Raw genomic sequence first — 20,221 nt, 5'->3', positions numbered from 1 at the left:
TTTTTTTTTTTAATATCTTTTTACTTTTTTACATGACACTTTTCTGACCTCACTCACGAAGTCTCTCTTTAATGAAAAAGCAAGAGGGCCTGGGTATGGGAAGCAAAGGCTAAAATACTCGTGTCTCCAGGGGAATTTTCCTCCAGAGGAAGATGAGATTACGGTGGGATTCATGTTCCCTGGGAACAGTTTATTTTCTAATAATCTATAAAATCACAAAATCAGACCATATGTAAGCATTTTGCATTTATTCGTCATGACTCCTAGATGTTACAAGTATATTAGATTGATATCTAAGGTATTACAACCAAAAGATGAGAGCCTTTCCTTCTTTTTGCTTCTTATTCTTCCACACCAGGGCCCCTCCTGCCTGACGTGTAGAAGGATAACTGACATGCTGATCCTACGTGAAAGGAAACTGTGGTCCAGACTGTCGGTGAGAGATGTTTTAGCCATTTTTAAATTAGTAGGAGATAATTTTCATTTTTAAAAATTAGAGTCAGCCTGTATTCATTCGCTGTAAAGAAGTAGCACAGTTGAAAAAACACATGCTGGCTTCTGAATACATTTTTATATAAATATAGTTGAGTCATGTATTTCTAATTCTGAATTTAGTTTTTGTCTAGGATTTTGGGTAGTCAAGTCATTTCCATATAAAATAATCTGCAAAATAGATGAAGCTGACTTCATATTTTTCTAAGCAAAGAAAACCTTTTAAAAATGAAATCTTATGGGGCGCCTGGGTGGCTCAGTCAGTGAAGGGTCTGCCTTCGGCTCAGGTCATGATCTCAGGGTCCTGGGATTGAGCCCCACGTCGGGCTGCTTGCTTGGTGAGGAGCCTGCTTCTCCCTCTCCCTCTGCTGCTTGTGCTCACTCAATCTCTCGCTCCATCTGTCTCTCAAATAAATCTTGAAAAATAAAATGAAATCTTGCTTAAAAGCCTAATATATAAAATAGGTTTGAAAACAATGGAATGGCTCTGCGGAAGCAGATGTTTCAGCCGCTGGGCCTGGCGCTCTCGGCTGTCCTGTCCCCTTCACAGTGACACCGAGGGCACCCAGGAGATAGCAGCTGGGATAAGCAAATGAGCACATGGGAAGATGTTCACTGTCATTAAGCGATGAGGGAAATTCATATTAACACCACAATGAGGTATCAGTGCACACCTATCAGAATCACGAAAATAAAAAAAGAGTGACAATACCGAATACTGGCAAGGGTAACAAGAAACCAGATCACTCGTGCCTTTCTGCTGGGAATATAAAATGATACAGCTACTCTGGGGTGTAACTTAGCAGTTTCTTAAAAAAACGAAACGTACAACTACCATACAACCTAACAGTTGCACTCCTGGGCGTTTATCCCAGAGAAACGGCAACTTATGTTCATGCAAAATCCTGCTCATAAACGTTCATATGAGCTCTATTTGTAATAGCCCCCAAATAGAAACGGCTAGATGTCTTCCAACAGATGAATGGTTAACCAAACTGTGGTACATCCATACTATAGATACTACTCATCAGTAAAAAGGAACCTATAATTAATACATGCAACAACCTGGGTCAGTCTCCAGAAAATTATGCTGTGTGGAGAAAGACAATCCCAAAATGTTACATGCTGTATGATTCTATTAATATAACATTCTTAAAATGACAGAATTCTAAAAATGGAGAACAGGTTAGTAGTTGCCAGAGGTTAAGAGTGTGGGAGGGAAATGGATATAGCTATCAAAGGACAACATGGGGGCGCCTGGGTGGCTCAGTCGGTTAAGCATCCCACTCTTGATTTCTGCTCAGGTCATGATCTCAGGGTGGTAGGATCAAGCCCCAGGTCAGGCTCCGCACTCAGCACAGGGTCTACTTGAGATTCTCTCCCTCCACCTCTGCCTCTCCCCCTTCTCTCTTTCTCTCTCTCTAAAATAAATAAATAAAATCTTTTAAAAAAAGGAAGGGCAACATGAAGGAATCTGATGGTGGTGAAAACGTCCTGTATCTTGTCTGTATCAGCATCAGTACCCCAATTGTAATATGGTACTATAGTTTAGCAAGACGCTGCTATAGAAAAAACTGGGCAAAAGGTACATGAGATCTCTCTATTATTTCTTACAACCACATGGGAATCTACAGTTTTCTTAAAATTAAAGGTTTAATGGTAACTTTTTAACAACTACCAAAAAGGTTGATCTCTTTAAATACTGTATCTATGATTCTGAGTCACTCCATACGGCTACGACTTGGATGTCCCTTGCCGAGCTTTTACCTGTTCAGAGCTGATACAGATACCACTCTGGAGGGGGCCATGATCCCCTCTCAGGCAAATGCCAGGCTCCAGGTTGAGTTCGACTTTCCTCCTTTCCAGTTGAGTCAAAAGCACTTACTTGAGTAGCTATCATAATCAGCACAGGATTCAGTGCTAAAAATGAACCAGCTGTTCTGGAAGTCCATATCTTCTCTTAACTGCATAGATATTCAGGTGCAAAGGCAGTGAAAGTAAATAAGATAAATAATACCAACAGGAGATGATTGGTTGGTTCATTGGTTGGTTGGTGACACGTACCTACCTGACTCCAAAATACATATTATATACTGTGCTAGGCTGCATTATGGGCCCCCAAATCAGCCCATGTCCTTATCCCTGGAACCTATGACTATGTTAACCTTACATGGCAAAGGGACTTTGCAGATACGATTCACATACGGCTTTTGAGATGAGGAGGTGATGCTGGGTTATCTGGGTAGGCCTAATGTAATCACAAGAGTCTTTACAAAAGGGAGGAAAGAGGTCAGAGAGAAGGCAGCGTGATGTTGGAAGCAGAGATTGGAATGATGTGGCCCTAACTGAAGGAATGCTAGAAGCCTCAAAAAGCTAGAAGAGGCAAGGGGTGGATTCTTTTTCTGAAGCTTCCAAAAGGAAGCGGCCTGCGGACACCTTGATTTTAGCCCTCTAAGACTCATCGTTAGACTTCTGACCTCCAAACTCTAAGAAAAGAATTAATGTGTGTTGTATTGAGCCACTCAATTTGTGGTGATTTGTTAAAAACAGCAACAGGAAATTAGTACATATACTATAAACCTGTTAGATTAAGAGAAGAGAAAATAGGGGCGCCTGCTGGCTCAAACAGTAGAGCATGCAATTCTTGATCTCAGGGTTGTCAGTTCGAGCCCCACATTGGGTAGAGAGATTACTTAAAAGTAAGAAATATTTTTTTTAAAGATTTTATTTATTTATTTGACAGAGATAGAGACAGCCAGCGAGAGAGGGAACACAAGCAGGGGGAGTGGGAGAGGAAGAAGCAGGCTCATAGCGAAGGAGCCTGATGTGGGGCTCAATCCCATAACGCCGGGATCACGCCCTGAGCCGAAGGCAGACGCTCAACCGCTGTGCCACCCAGGCGCCCCCAAAATAAGAAATCTTTTTAACAAGAGAGAGAAAAAGAGAGAGAGGAGAAAATAGAAAAAGGAAGAGTTTATCCTGTCCTCTAATTTTATTGAAATATTGATTTGTAGGCAAGATTTACTTTTTATAAACTGCATATAGATGTATACTTGCAAACTTACAAAACAAAACCTCAGTCAACTCCCACAGCAAGACATTGGATCATCTCTAATAATAAACTTTTTTGAACTCTGCTAGTGAACAAGCCCATATTAGGAATTATTTTAAAAATTGTATTTGGCATTTCTATCACTTGTCTTAATCTCAGTAAGAGTTGAGCTCAATATTCTCCCCTTTTTGAATTTCCATTTTGGAAAACCAGGAGTTATGTAAAGTATAGTAAAATTATTTGGGATTGTCCACGCATTTCTCTGTTCTTCCCCCGTTTCATATTTTGGAGGCAGCTTTATGTTCTCTAGCATCACCCCCTTTACCATTAAGTTACCATCATTCATTTATTCATTCCAATGGGTAACTACTGACATAATATACACACACATACAAATATATAAGTATACATACATATCATTCATATAGAGAAAGAATTAAATTATTCCCTTTATTTATAGTAGATATGTTAAAACAGTGAAGATTCTGTTTGTCAAAAAAAGTTGAATCTCAGAACACAATCTCATGCCCTAGAAAGATTCCTTAGGACGTTACTTTTTTTTTTTTTTTTTAAGATTTTAGTTATTTATTTTTCAGAGAGAGAGAGAGCACAAACAGGAAGCACAGGGAGCAGCAGGCAGAGGGAGAAGCAGGCTCCTCGCTGAGCAAGGAGCCCGATGTGGGACTCAATCCCAGGACCCTGGGATCATGACCTGAGCCAAAGGCAGATGCTTAACAGACTGAGACACCCAGGCACTACTCTTAAGGATATTACTAAACAGTGGTTTGAAAGCATTTAGAAAAGAGACTGTAATCCAGGAGTCAGCAATGTTTTTCTGGTGGCTTCTAGCATGACTGATCCAGATGGAGTAGGCATTCACCTAATATAGGAGCTTCTGAAAAGTGCTGTTGTCCCAATATACTCCACACCCCATGGGCTCCAACTGGTATGAGACTCTGTTTCCCACAGAGAACTTAGTAATACGTGAATTTCTTGCTTAGAAAAAATGTTCTTGCCAAGCTGATATATGTATGGCTTAAAAATTAATCAGAGTATACTTTCTAAATTTGCCACACTGGTTTACAAACCACAGCATACCAAGGGGAGCCCTACAGAATCCTTCTAGAGCGTCTGCTGACACAGTCCTAGGGCATGGGACCCTCTCTCTCCCTCTTCAGTCTATTCATTAGACATTTTGTTTACGTAGAGCTACATTCTGCTTCTGTTTAGCATCAACTCTTTGTTCATCTGTAAATAACAGATAAAATTCTGTCTCTATTCTAAGACGTAAAGATAGCTACCAGCTCCTCCTGCCTAAATCTTCCTTTTTCCCAAGTTAAATATCCAGTTTTTTATTCACTATTCTTCACAGGACAGTTATGAGTCACTAGGGAGATGCAAATCAAAACCACCATGAGATACCACTTTATACCTATTAGAGAGGCTAATATTAAAAACAAAACAAACCCATAATCCATATCAAGCATTGATGAGAACGCGGAGAACCCTGATGCCCTGCTGGTAGAAGTGTAAAATGGCAGCCAGCTCTGGAGAAGTCTGCAGTTTCTCAAAATGTTAAACACAGACTTACCATTTAACTGACATTTTACTACAAGGTATATACCCATGACAAGTGAAAACACGTCCACACAAAACTTATACATAATGTTCATAGCAGCATTCATTATTCATAGTAGCTAAAAAAAAAAAAAACCCATTCATTAACTGATGAATGAATAAACAAAATATAGTATATCTATACAATGGAATATCATGCAGCAATAAAGAAAATGAAACAATAAAAAGAATGAAATGGTGATACATCCTACAACATGGATGAACTTTGAAAACAAGGTTCATTAATATGCATGAAAGAAGCCAGTCACAAAACCCGTATATGGTATGATTCCATTTATATGGAATGTCCACAACAGGCCAACCCACGGAGACAGAAAGTGCTTGCCAGGGGCCTGGAGAAGAGGGCGACGGGAAGCGCCTGCTGGAGAGTACGGAGATTCTTTTTTGGGTGATGAAAACATTCTAAAGTCAGCTGTGATAATGGTTAACAAGCCTGTGAATATACTAAAACCGGCCGAATTACATACTTTAAAGGGTGAATCGTATGCATGTGAATGATATCTCAATTAAGCTCTTAGAAAAAACACAGATACTGAACAGCTTTTACAATCTTGCTTTATCATTTACTATCTCTCCGGTCTCACTGACATCAATGTAGCTGTGAAATGAACTTTTCAAGATGTCAAATGTAGAATCTCCCATTTAGAAAAATAAAATTTCAACAAGATAATTTTTAATGAATTATGAAATTTGTCATATTAGACAAACCAAACTATTGAAAGCATGAGATTGAAAAGTAATAAACTTTAGGCTTAAAAATGTGTGTCATGACTACAAAGTGTAGTTGAAACATTTTTTTTTGATAAATTAAAAATGTGAAAAAGTAAAAGCATATCATCATTGGTATTTATTTAATTAACCTCAGATGTTATGAAAAGAACTAAAGCAGTTTGTTTGATTTGGCTGAACATACATTAATTACTTAAAAATAAAGCATAGCCTTTAAAATAAGCATGTTTAGAATGCCTGTCCAGTGATTTAGAATTACCAAATATTATTCTGTTGCTTAATCTTTATATTTGTTTTACTGAGGTTGGCTAAATTAGTTAACATAAACTCAAACACAGCATATTTCCAGCACACTTTCGATAAAATGTGTCACAAACATATGCTTTTCTACAGATGTTTAAAATAGCTCTCTTACATTGTATTTCCCAGGAAAAAGATACAGTAACAGAAATTTGCATACAGGAAGTTTATTTAAAGTGGTCTCAGGAAAAAAAATTGTTAAGGAAGCAAGATCGGGCAGAAGAAGTTGAACTATGGGGAAATTGCAAGAAAGACTTCAGCAGATCCCACAGAAGCTCGGGAGCTGGGATAATCCTTCAGACTTGTCCCAAATTAAGGTAAGAGGACTGGATTTTTGTACTCCCACATTGACTAGTCACTGGGTCTGGGCTGCTTCTGGAGAATGGGCATAACTTTAGGTGAAGCAATTCTTTTTCCCCTGAGGGCAATTCTTGGGGTGGGATTAGCGATGAGCCATCAACGGGTAATACTTCTGCAAGCTGGGGAAATGAGTGTCTTGCTCCAGAAGGGTGTATCCAGACAAAATATCACAGTTCAGCCCTTGCATTGCTTGGATTCACTTGTTCTGTATAAGCCATTGATTCCATCTGAGAACTTCTTCAGGGTTCTGGTTGGTTTCTTTTCCTCAGGAAACTTACAAAGGAAACGTTAGCAGGTTGAAGTATGATCCCCACTACGGCAGTTAATCTCGGACTGCAACGAATATTCAGCATCTCCCTACCCTCTTACCAGCCTAAATTCTCCTTATCCTTGGCTAGAACTTCTGCTAGCCTCGTCGGCTTACCTGCTTAGGTGACCCAGATCCTCATTACTGTGTGATCCAAACTCCTGCTCACTACGCCCTCACCAAGGGCAAGTTGTGCACTTGTTCTCTTACTGTCGAATTAGGCAGGAGAATATGACAAAAGGCCCAGTAGATCACACAGAACCAAACCTAGTCTTTCCTTCCCTGTTGTGTAACACACTGCTGCGTCCTACAGAAGCCATGGTTGTTGCAATGCAGTCCGAAAGTGCTGGGGCACTTAGAGGCTCCAGCCTTTGACCTCTTTCTCTATGTGTCTCACAGTAAGATTACTGATATTTCAATGTATACTAAACAAACATCTATTTTCCAATTGCGCCTTCTGTATCTTTTCAACCAAGTGTCGACAACCAGAATGCCAGCACACTATTTTAGAAATGTTGAGAAGTGGAGAATCTGGGGCACCTGGGTGGCTCATTCGATTGAGATCCAACTCTTGGTGTTGGCTCAGGTCATGATCTTGGGGTCGTGGGATCGAGCAACACACTGGGCTCCATGCTCAGCAGGGAATCTGCCTGAGATTCTCTTGCCTCCCTCTCCCTCTGCCCCTCCCCCCACTCATGCATGTGTGTGCTTTCTCTCTCTTTCTCAAATAATTTTTTTTTTTTTTAAAGTGGAGAATCTGTTCAGGAGGAATGTACTCTCCCTCTTTCCCATGTTAGCTATGTTATTTGAGGATGAAAGAGGATTAACTCTTTCTTCCAAAGGAGTAGCCTAATTTTTAATGGACTGGGGAGGGGGGGTAATTTCATTGCATGCTAACTACCCACCAGGTTCCCCGTAATTAAGGTGGATATTTATTTAGGCAAGATGTATCAAAAGAGTACACGTCTACGGACATCATCTGTGTCCATGCTATCCTGGTTTTTAAATATTTTGTCTGTCACACCTGCAGTTTGATCATTCAAAGGTAAAATGTAGATGCATAAAGTTGATTAGTCTTTTTGGCAGCAAAGACAAAGAGCCAGTCTGGAATCTATTTAGAATTTATTTGACAGCATCAACCTCAAGTTCACCTCTGTTATCAACTTAAATTGCTTTGGTATACAAGAGTATTTGATTTTTTTTTTTTTTTGATAGGCTGTCAGGTTATCCACTTCATGTTAAATCCAGCATTCTGTGTTTAATTTCAAATTATATTTGTCCTGCATCTATCCCAATTATTGATTTTTTTAAAAAGCCACTCTTGACTCTGACTTTTTTCCTCTACACATTTCTCAGGAAAATTTTGCAAATAGGCTGATAAAGTAGACTACATAGGAATGAACAAATATATTTTTATCAGCTCCTTTAAAATATGTAGACGTGCAGTAATACAAAAACATTACCCCAATTAAGAAAGCAAAAGGAAAAATAAAGTTAAATTGGAGAATGTTTTTTTGAACCAGTGTTATATTTTAATAGTCCAGAGTAGTTCACTTCTATTTACTTGGGTTTATGGATAAACTTACAGAGGATGAAAGGAATAGTGTAAAACTAGAATGAACTAAGAATTGATCAGCAATCTGATTTACTTTATTTAATAAATTTGGGGCTTGGCTCAGTCTACATGCTCCACAAGACAAAACAACTGTTTCCCTGCTTTCCATTAGGGTCTGAGAGCCTGGCACATGGCAGATGCTCAATAAATGTCCAACTAATAAATGCATGAAGTTTTATTGCTCATCAGACACCCCATGATTGCAGCCAACTTCTCTCCTTCCCTCTTTTTAGCTTTTAAAAGCTAAATAGCTTTAAAAGCTATTAACCCCTCCCCCTCGTCATCAGTCCCCCTCTCTGCCTTTGCTCTCACTAGGAAGGGATTTCTTCCTCTCCCCTCCCTTCTTGTCCCTTCAAAGTCGGTCACAGGAAGGAATCTAGGAGACAGTCATGCTCAGTAGAGAACAGAAAGTTTACACATGATCACGTAGACCCCCTCCTCCACTGTTTTTGCATTTTTACCAAATTCGGAGAACCCTGAATTTACAGAATTTTATTTAGTGTTTAAAAGGAGTGTTGTCCTGTCCTGTGGGTGCCTCACATAATTAAGACAAGAAATCCACAACTGAGAAACACTCCCATCCTGCCCTTGCCTTGTTGTGCCCAATTTCTAAAAGGATCCGGCCACTCCCATTTCCCAGAGACAGTCTTTGTGGGAGGGTCTGTCTTAGCCTTAATGTAAGATTCTAAGACTAACATCCCATTTCCAAAGTCAAAACTGGGAGAATCTTCCCTTTCCTCTAAAGAGGTGGGTCTGTATACAAGTTAAGGGCAATCACAGTGAGCTTTGACGCAGTCTCCTGTCCTTTCTGTGGGGAGGGTAAGCAAGCCCCCCCACCACCACCGCCCCCCCCCCCCCCCCCCCGCCCCAGCCAAGCAGGGGAACAGAGGTTGTAAGTCTTCACCACCACACACATCACAGTGGCGTGCTGGCGGAGAGAAGGGAGGGGGTTACCAGGGCAGCCTGAACATCCCCAAGGGAACCAGCTTCCTCCACGTGCGGGGGGGGGGGGGGGGGCATCTGTGGGTCTCGGTGAGTTCCTGACCACTTGGCTCAGGCTGACCTGAGAAAGGCCACTGGGTCTACTCTATCAGTAGGGCCAGCTAGGTGTGGTCATGACCTTTAGGAAGAGTGACCAGACATTCAGAAGCTGGTGGCATGGGCACCCAGTAACCATTAAAAAGTTATCTCTGGAAGCCAATTTCACTCTTACATTTCAAACATAATATTGATGCTTAAATTCAACTGACTGGAAAAACAGAGCTCCATCTGGGAGCAGAGGGGCTGATGAGGACAGGAAGACAGGCTAATGCATATAAATCACTCTTTGTGAGCTCCCAGTTAAGACTACCCTCCCTGCGTTTCCTCTCATTTCCTCCTTCCTCCCAAACTCCCCAACCTTCACCCCTATTCACCTCTCTCCCCCACTCACCCCAGCTCTGGCTTCTAATACTAGTGTTTCCAATACCAGTTGTGGTTCAGCTAGAAATTACACCAAGGATCTAATGAGACACTCAAATGCTAGCTACATCCAAAATCCCATTCTCCAAAAAAGAGCAAAATCTTAGAAACTAAGACTCCTAAATTACAAACCTACTTATATTTTCCATGTAAGGAGATTTGCCTTATTTCTCAGTTGCCCTGACATATTTTATTCACACATCATGTGTTATAAATGACTTAAACACAAAGCTAATTGAACATGTATAGCACTAATCATATTCTAAGTTTTTTTCAGAGAATTGAGGCAAAAGAAAAAGTTTTAACATCATACAGTGTTAATCTAGTTTTAATGCCATATGTTGAGAAAAATCTTAATTGTATAAATAATTATTATGTATTTAGTCAAATAAACTTATGGCCATTTAGAAATGTTGCTCCAATATTTTAAGATAATACATCATCCAATAAGTATTTGCTACTTTAATTTTAAAGAGTGATATTAAAACAATGCAATGGCCATATGTATTATTAAGAAAAGAGCTACTAAGCTGGTAATAATGAATGGTTTGCCTTCCAAAAGGAAATAATTTTAGCCAAAGTTTTTCTTGACTTGGAAAGCCAAAGTTGAACCTATGTGACAACTGTGAATCAAAGTAATAACTGAAACATAAGGAAATTTCTTTTTTTTTTTAAGATTTATTAATTTATTTATTTGAGAGAGAGAGAGAGAGAAAGGGAGAGAGAATGAGCTGGGGGAGGGGCAGAGGGAGAAGCAGACTCCCCACTGAGCAGGGAGCTCCACTTGGGGCTCCATCCCAGGACCCTGGGATCATGACCTGAGCCAAAGACAGACACTTAACTGACTGAGCCACCCAGATGCTCCTTAAATTTCTTTTTATTATAATTACCAATCTCCATCTTCTCCCCGCTCTGTCTTGCTCTGAATGTATACTCAGCTTAATGTAAATTGTGGACTTAACACGTGATACATTTTCCCTAGGTTTGCATAGCACTAAGATGATACATGACTTTTTTATATGAGAATGAGAACCAAACTGTAATCGGTAAGAATGTTAATGCATTTAAAGATTATGGGAGTTTAATGCACAATGATGGGCTGCTGTTGAAAGGGTTGTTCTTTTCCCTCTTTGAAAACTGTTGTACTTGATAATGGAGCCTCCTTGTGGGGAATTGAGAGTATTTCAGGCTTTGTAACCACAGGTGAAATGCTGTTTAATATGCCTCCCTGCTCCACGATGGGAGCTTCTGTCATTGTGCTGTCAAGAAATTCGGTATTTGTTGGTTCCTGGGTGGCTCAGTTGGTTAAGCATCTGCCTTCAGCTTAGATCATGATCCCAGGGTCCTTCGATCGAGTCCTGCATCTGGCTCCTTGCTCAGCAGGAGCCTGCTTCTCCCTCTGGCTGCTGCTCCCCCTGCTTGTTCTCTCTCTCTCTCTCTGACAAATAAATATATAAAAGCTTTTTAAAAATTAAAAAAAAAATTAGGTACTTGCCTTAGCCCCTGACATCCAGAAACAGGCAGAAGCTTAACGACCGCCAGGGAGGGGTAAACTCTGCCATCTCTCCGTTAGTTTGTCTCTAGTCCCTGCAGCCACAGGTAAAGGAGGGTTAAAAATGTTTTCAGTGACACTGATTGTTAGGTTTCTTGAGAGACAACAAGAGGACAGTTGTTTCCTTTAAGCTGCCCCGTGTACTGGGACCTTTGACAACCTATTAGGCAGATTTTTCTCTTGGCCAAATGTCTGGCATCCGTCTGTGTTATCGTCACCAGTGGATCTTTGTCGCTGCAGAACAGACCAAGTGAGGGCGCTGGATGCTGCTACCCGAACGTGCGCTCGCGGTGACTGCAGGGGCTCCAAATGCAGACCGATGCTAGCGTGCTCTTCACAGCCCGTTACCTCAAGAAGTGGCGCACGCCATGCTGTAGCTTTCTCAAACGGTGACTACTGCTTCATAAAAACCTAAAAGAACAAATACCATAAATTTTCTGTTTATGAAACAATTGCACTTCAAGAAGCTTTTCGGTGCATATTAAAACCATGTTTAAAATACTGTGTCTCGGGGCGCCTGGGTGGCACAGCGGTTAAGCGTCTGCCTTCGGCTCAGGGCGTGATCCCAGCATTTTGGGATCGAGCCCCACATCAGGCTCCTCCGCTATGAGCCTGCTTCTTCCTCTCCCACTCCCCCTGCTTGTGTTCCCTCTCTCACTGGCTGTCTCTATCTCTGTCGAATAAATGAATAAAGTCTTTAAAAAATAAAATAAAATAAAATAAAATACTGTGTCTCCATGTGGAACGGCTGTAAGGTATGCAATTACATAATGATCCATAGATTATCAGCCGTTTCAGCGTCTGGTGGGATGTTTGAAAACCGTCTGGAACGAAGGCCAGTTCTCCACAGGACAGTATTCTGTTATGCTTTGCAGGACATCTAGCATTCCTAGACACCGCTCATTACGTGCCAGTCACATTGTGCCACCAAAAATGCTCCCACAAATTTCCAAAGTGCCCCTTAGAGAGGAGTAAGAGTCATTGATAAGAACGACTCAGTCTCTACACCAGTCTTCCCTGTCAGATTCATGTTTTGTTTTGTTTATGTTGAAAAGGCCAAGATAATGAGAAGACAAGCCATAGACTGGGAAAAAATATTTGCAAGAGATAAAGGACTGTTATCCCAAGAGACAAAGCACTTTTAAAACTCAACTGTAATACAAGGCTTTCATTCGCTGTTTCTTTCCCTGATTCTCTCTGGTCAACCAGCCGGCAAATGTTTTAGCTTGTATCTCTCATGAAGCTGTTAGCCTCCTCTGAGTTTTTTTACCACCAAAACTTCCCCACACTCTGTTTCAAATGAAGTGAGTTGCTTTAGGGAGAGCTTGGGCACTCTCTGTTTAAAGTCCTGTCTACACCCCTGGCCAAAATATCTGGGCCAGAGCTCTGAAGCTAGGGAAAGGGACAGTGGCCTGCTTCTTTTGGATTGACACCGTGCTTTCGGCAGGGCACTGCGGGTGGGCCGGAGCCTCTGGTCTTCTCAGCTGGTCTCTCCCAAGACGGGGTCTCCATCCTACAAACGAGCCGGGTTGAGGACCATCGTGATGCCGATACTCCCTGCATGCCATCCCTGAGGTCAAGCATCTGCCCTGTGGATGGGGGCTAGGTGGGCTACACTCACCTGGAATTTAGCCTCTGCAACATGCGGCTGCCAAGATGAGCCATTCTCATGGCCGGTTCCCCCCAGGGAGATACCACAGTCCTCACCGGGAAGCTGGGAAAGAGGGAGGGAGCGTTGTACTCACCGGAAGCCGAGTTTCTGTCCCACTGAGCTGGGAGCAGGGAGAGTGGGTTAGAATTCGAAGGCCACCGACTCCCGCTCTTCTTATTGAATTACAGTAGATTTTCTTGAATAAATGTTTCTTCATTTGCTGTCTGCTTTATGACAATTTCCAGAGACTTCAAATGATGGCTTTTTAAATACTTTCGACCAGTTATACTTGTTTCCCTGGGTAGTGGGTCCACAGAGATCCTCACGGCCGTTCCACAAATGGAACTCCCCATACATACTTGATATATCATTTTGACTTACAGACCCAACGATATCGAAAGTATCAAATAATCAAAAATATTAAAAAATAATTTTTAAAAAGCGGCCGGAGACAGCATTATGGGCGTGGCACAGCCTGCAGGATGCTGAGATGGAGTAATCATCTTGTGTTCAAAGAGGAGCTCCGAAGTGGTGCCCAGGGAGAGCTGGGTGCTCCGGGATGATGATGCAGCAAGCTTTGGATGTGACTGGAGACTGACCTGGAGACGGATGCATGACCACTGAAGATTGATATTTACCAGTGCTTGGCGCTAAATAAGCCCCTAGAGCCTAGATGCCACCATCTTAAGTTTCTGCTGTGTGGCAGAAGAGAGGATTGGGAAAAAAGCAAATTGCATAAAAACAACAACGTTCTTGCACCATTAAAATTGTAGACTAGGGTTTAGATCAGCTGTAAAAGTATAGGCAATTTTTTTTTTTTTGACAAGTTCAGCTGAAGGCAGGGAGCTGAGGGAGAGAAAAGGGAAGGAGGAATAGGAAAAGCTTTGGGTTTTTTTTCTTTTTAAGTGAGAGTTTGTGGGCTCATGGGAGGGATTTGGTTCAGCAAGAAAGACTAAGGATACCAGGGAAAGATCATTCATAGCGTGAGATTCCTGAGGCTGGAGAGGGCACCAGTTTCTTTACAATCGGAGAGTGCTGAGGACTGGTATAAATCCAGTTAAGTCTGTAACATTTGATGGCTAAAATAGGAAGGTCTATGTATCTACTTTTCTTGGTGAAGTAGGAGCAAAGGTCATCTTTCAAGCCGGGAGTGTCAGTTATAAGTTTGAGCAAAGAGTCTGAAGGGTCACTAAAGTGAGCAGAAAGATCGAGCTGATGAGCAAAAAGGTTCAAATTGCTGGGCAGGGGAGAGGGGCTGGAGAGGCCATGGACTCTAGGTGCAGAGGGTACTAATTGATCTGACCTATGGCTTTTCTCCAGTTGTGCTCAGCTACTCTGGAGCAGGAATAGAGAAGACAGATGCCTGGGGTCATCCAGGGCTGGGGTTTTACCAGAAAAAAATTGCTCAGAATCTCTTCATATACTTAAAAATCACATATCTTATGTCACTGTTCCCTAAATCAAACAAGTCTTTTCTTTCACATTTTATAATATCTATTTCCCCATCCCTTTGATCATTGTCTTTATCTTCTCTGACTCTTTTCCAGGTTTCCCATTTTCTATTACAAATTAGAGAGGCAGCACAGTCCAGTGGTTAAGATAGGACTTCTGGCACCAATCTGCAAGGTACAAATCTTATGTCTAGTGCACACTTCCTCGGTAACCTTAGGCAAATCACAGAGCACCTCTGTGCCTCAATTTTCTCATCTATAAAATGGGGGTAGTGATAATATAGTACCTTCCTAGAGAGTTGTTTTGAGGATCAGATGGGGTCACGGATGTACTATGCTGAGTCATTCCAGTGAAACACTCAAACTGGGAGCAGAGTGAGACACGAAGGATGACATTCTTGCCTTTATGTATTATGCAATATTTAATACATCCCAATATTTCATAGCTTCTCTCCTTTTTAAGCAAAATCACTGTAATCGTGCGGTCAGCTTGAAGAAAGGTCTAAGACTGAAATTTAAGAGCCATTCATTCCCTGTCTTTTATTCAAGGCATTAATTTCTGTCTCAAAGTATTTACAACTGGACCAGATTGGTTGCTGGCCTTTACATATCTTTCACTTTTAGATCAATCTCCTTTGATGACCACTTCTGAAAATGCTACACCTTTTCTTCCCTGCAGGTAGAGTCCTGATTAGGGCCAATTTTTATAAAGCATAAGCTCCTCCGTTAGACTGTAAGTCCTCTGAAAGCGGGTGCTGTGATTTCTACCTTTAAGCAGCCTGAGCACCCAGGAAGTTGCCCAATATAAAGGAAGAAATAAAAACTGTAGATGATGGAGGTGGTGGTGGTGATGATGATGGTGATGTTGGTGATGATGGTTATGGTGATAGAGGTAATGATGTTGCTGATGATGAAGATAATGATAGTACCCCAAGTTCTCATCCTGGGTTTCCCTACCCACTGAACTTTGTGGGACAACAGAGGGTAGAGAAGAGAACATAGGGCCCCAAAGCCGGGCAGACTGTGGTTCAAATCCTAGTTCTATCACTGACTGGTTGTATAGCCTCAAATAAGCAACCAACATTTAATTTTTTTTTAGTAACTTATTAGCACTGTTCTCTCTTTCCCCTCCCATTTTTACCAGCCCTGACGCTTACAGCTCCTGGCAGAATGATCTCTTCCCCAAGCTATCCCTTTCTTAAAACTTCCTACCGCTACATACCAAGAGTTCCTTTCCTGCCTTGAAGTCCTTCATGCCACCACCTTGTCACTTCCAATCTCTCAGATTTTCCCTTCACTCACCAGGAAAGTTTATTCCACGCCATGTTTATTTTTAAATATCTTCCTTGATTTTTCTTTACAGGCAATACCCCATTTTGTACCACATTCGCCTCCTTCCCCTAAGTTCCCTCTCTTTCTGCCTTTACTCACAGTTGCTGAATTCCTATTCTCTGATAATTTTCCTAACTGAAAGACTTTATCATTTCCTCCTAAATACCAGACATGACTTCCACTTTCTCAGAATGCCAAAAACCACACAATTGTTTTGCCTTTAACAAGCAAATACTGTAGATATTTGTTAAATGTTAGTTCAGCTGTATTAAGCTATATTAAGTCCATATATATATATATATATATATATATATATATATATATATATACACATATATATAATGAGTGCTAAAGAGGAGAGATTATCTCATTTACTTTGTACTACACTGAGTGTAGCAAGATATATACAGATAATTTATAAACTTATGATTGTGATGATGCTTTGAGTATGGGGGAAAAAATTAAGTCTCTTTACTCTGACATGAATCCTGTATTTCCATCTTTGATTACAAAATAGTGACACACACCCACCTATCACACGAAAGTTCAAACACTCATTAACGTCTTTAAATCCAAGAGAAGAAAAGGTGGCTATTTCACACTATATATGATAGGTGATGTCATGCCATATCTAAAGTACTTATTCAAGTAAGGCTGTGAAATGTTGAAGACAAAATGGGCAAGGTGGAGGAAAGGAAAGAAAGAGGGAGAAAACAAAAATATCTTTTAAAATTCTGGGTAAATGATTCTGTGAATAGTGACATCTAATGTGAGAAATTTCACACACACAAATCCTGAATTGTGCTTTTGAATTTTAAAAAGCGTCTTTCGTCTTTGGTTTGCACGTTTCTGAAAATATCTCCAGTTTGATTGAATTTTCTTTCTGACTTTATACCCAAATTATTAACACCCTATTACATGTAATAATACCACACCTATTCTCCCTGTCTAATAACAACCACATTTTTTAGACAAATCATGTCTATAAAAGCAAGGATTCATTTTTTTTCCATAAATATACTCAAACTTCCAAACGTAGGAGAGTATAATGCCCTTGGAAAGTTCTATGCTTATTCCAAGAATACAGCCACTTCTCGAAATATTTTTAGAATTCTTCTCTGTAATCATTTTGTGTTCGTGAGCCACATAGGAAAGCCAATCTTCTTACTTTATAGAGCTCTCATTTTTGTATACATTTTTAAAAAATGGCATTACTCACCTGATTCAACTTCACTTCAAATTACTTTTTTGGCTGCATTTAAAAATCAAATTTACCTCAAAAGGCAAGATTTTCTACTATGAAAGTTATTTTTTTTATATGAAAGTACTCTGAGAACAGCATTCCCAAAATGATTAGAAACAAAAGTAGCAGGTGAGAGTAAGGGTAAAGCTTAAAGCTTCCCAAGGCAGATAATTTTGGGGGTAGAATGAGGGACATTAATTTTTAAAGTATAATCTTGGAACATGTTTTTAAATAGCCACAATTCTTTATGTTCATACTTCTATTTGCTCTTCAAACGGTTGATTTTTCTGGTAATAAGACACGATTTCAAAATCCTAAAATGGTTTAAAATGGGAATATGAATATAAAATTTCCCACAAAGACTACAGGGACATAGGCGGGGAGGAAGGGCACCAAAGTGTAAAGATCAGAATTTTTCGTTTCTAACCTAAGCACCCAAAGCCTGTGTCAAAAGTGCAAGTTCTAAAAATCTCCAGTTTTGTTGAATGCTGGTGATTTAGAGGGGCCTTCAGGTAATTCTGAAGGTCTCCATTCTTTCCTGAAACTCTACGTGTTTGAACAAATCCTGGTTGCATTCAATGATTGTGTTTGTTCGTTTCACAGTGTGATTCCTGTAATATGAGCTAATCAGTAATTGTGAATTCTACTTTTGTCATTTCCGGCACTTACAGTTCACAATGCTTGGTTGTGTGGTTTGATATTGTTTTAATGTTTGCATTTTACAGTTGGCACTTTTGAAGAAGGGCACATTGTCCTGTACACGGTTTGAGGGAAGTGGTAAGCCTCCCCCTAGGTCTCTTTTCTAAATGTTTGGCTTTATGAAATACACGATTCTCCCCGGAATCCTGTATCATTAAACGGAGCAGGTGAAGATTTGCCTTCACAAGCTGTGCATCCCAGCCCTTCTTAGAGGCTGGTATCCCCGGCTTCGGATTTAGGTTGTTTCACCGCTAATGTCAAAGGCCCTGGGGGCCCCTCCCTGCAGAACAGCACAACGGGATTTTTTCGGGCCCACATGGCCACATCCCCTCCCATCCCGCTGGCCGGGTTGGAAGAAGACATCCTGCTGCAGGCTCCCAGCCGGTTGGCATAGCGGTTTCGAAGGCGATTGCGGCTTCTGGCCTGCAGACCCGGGCCCTGGCTGGGCAGGAAAGCGTCCACGTTCCTAGTCCGGTAGCCCTCCTCCCGGTTGCGTCCCAGGAGCATCGAAATGTTGGGGTTGCGAACGGCATAGATGACAGGGTTGATGGCCCCATTGGCCCAGGTCAGCCAGACGGCCACCACGTTGAGGAGCGAGGGGGCTTGCGTGGCCTGGGCCTGCCGGGCCGCGGCCAGCAGCACCAGGAAGCAGTAGGGCCCCCAGCAGCAGATGACGAAGACGATCATGATCAGCACGGTGGTGGCCGTGCGCACCTCGCTGAAGAAGCGCAGCACGCGCGCGTACGTGGTCAGGGGCCGCACGCGCACGTCGGACAGGCGCACCGTCTTGCAGATGTGGTAGTGGCAGAAGCACATGAGCAGGAAGGGCAGCAGGTAGCAGGCCACCACCAGCCCCACGCTGTAGGCCGCGCCCAGCTGCGCGGGGTCCGGGGACGTCCGGTACAGGCAGCCGTGGAAGCTCTGTGCCGCCGGCGGCTCGCTTGGCGCGCGGAGCAGCTCCCAGGGCAAGGAGAAGCTCAGGGCCGCCAGCCAGGCGCCTGCCAGCAGCTGCAGCGCGCGGCGGCGGCCTATCTTCTCCCGCGGCGGCCGCACGATGGCGCAGTAGCGGTCCAGCGAGATGAGTGCCACGCTCAGCGTGGACACGATGCCGAAGCACGAGCTGAAGAAGCGGCTGGCGGCGCAGTAGCCGCGCCAGGGCCCTGCGGCGGCGGCGGCTGGGGCGGTGGGGGCCGAGCCCCCGGGCGGCGTGAAGAGGTCCAGGAAGGCGGCGGGCAGACAGAGCAGCGCCGTGAGCAGGTCCGACAGGGACAGAGACAGGATGAAGGCGTTGGTGACGGTGCGGAGCTGCCGGTGCTTCACGATCACCCCCATCACCGCGCAGTTGCCCAAGCTAGACAGCAGGAAGATGAGCAGGAGCACGAGCGCCTGGGCCGCCACCGCCGCCCCGTGCGACAGCAGCGGCGCCGCCTCGGGGCCCAGCGGCGGCCTCCCCGCCGCCCCCGCCGCCCGGGGCCCGCCCAGGCCTCCGCCAGCGGAGGCGCCAGTGCTGTCGCCCCCGCTCCCGTCGCTCTGGTTCCCCAGCGCCGCGGCCGCCGCGGTCGCCACGGTGCTGAAGGAGAGCACGGCCGCCGCCGTCGTGGCGGAGGAAGTCCCGCCAGGTGCGCCGGCCGCGGAGGGGGCTCCGGGGTGTGGGCTGCCCAACAAGGCCATTCTCGCTGGCGGGCGGACCGGCGGCGGCGGCGGCTGCTCCTCCATGGGGCCCCGCTGTGCTCATCCCGCACCGGGGGAGGCGGCCGCAAGCCCGAGGGGGTGGGTGGTGGCTCGGGCTGGGGCCAGAGGCCTCTGCCGGGATCGGCTCGGCGGGAGGGGTGGCAGTCGCCCCGGACCCCGCTGATCCTTTGACGTGGGTTCCAGGCGTTGCCGAGGGAACCGTGTTTACGCAGGAGCGCGGGGAGGGACGCCGACCCAGTACCCTCCGAAAGCCGGCCCACAACATTACCTCTCCCCGAGGTTATCCAGTGGGGGGGGGGGGGGGGTCTGGGCTTCAGAGTGGGCCATGCCGACCCCCTAGGGGACTTCATTTACATGAGGGCCAGGAAAAGCGGGATCAGCCGTCATAAAAATAACCAAATTCAACAAGGGTTTACTCTCAAGCTGTCTTGTTGGATACAAAAGTCCCACAGGGAGGCCTTTGTTGTGCTTCCTGTTAACATTTCTGGCACGTGCAGGTAGGAAAGGGATCTAGAATCTGAAGTGAAAAACAGTCCATATCCGGAGATTCAAACTTTAGTGGCAGAATAATGTGAACCAGGTGTTCTCAAACTTGAGCATGCAACAGAATCAGGTAGAGGACTTGTTCAAACACAAGTGACTGGGTC

General features: G+C 43.4%; 1 protein-coding gene and 1 long non-coding RNA gene across 2 annotated transcripts in view; one reads left to right on the top strand and one right to left on the bottom strand.

Annotated features, from left to right (window-relative positions):
- The first annotated feature begins 55 nt into the window (after window positions 1–55).
- Window positions 56–20,221, top strand: part of LOC130544795 (uncharacterized) — a 24,979-nt gene continuing 4,813 nt past the window's right edge. The window contains exons 1-2 of the long non-coding RNA XR_008961391.1: window positions 56–436; window positions 6,341–6,528. This is a non-coding gene — a long non-coding RNA (uncharacterized LOC130544795). The remainder of the gene's footprint in view (window positions 437–6,340; window positions 6,529–20,221) is intronic.
- GPR135 (G protein-coupled receptor 135) lies at window positions 14,810–19,717 on the bottom strand. Its single transcript, XM_026480402.4, has one exon. It carries the CDS (start codon window positions 19,596–19,598, stop codon window positions 18,090–18,092), a length of 1,509 nt encoding a protein of 502 aa, XP_026336187.1. The 5' UTR covers window positions 19,599–19,717; the 3' UTR covers window positions 14,810–18,089.

Source organism: Ursus arctos, unplaced genomic scaffold (assembly GCF_023065955.2).
Source record: "Ursus arctos isolate Adak ecotype North America unplaced genomic scaffold, UrsArc2.0 scaffold_25, whole genome shotgun sequence".
NCBI classification, from domain to species: Eukaryota; Metazoa; Chordata; class Mammalia; order Carnivora; family Ursidae; genus Ursus; species Ursus arctos.
Note: the sequence above shows the minus strand (reverse complement) of the source record. Positions and strands in the feature narration are given on the sequence as shown.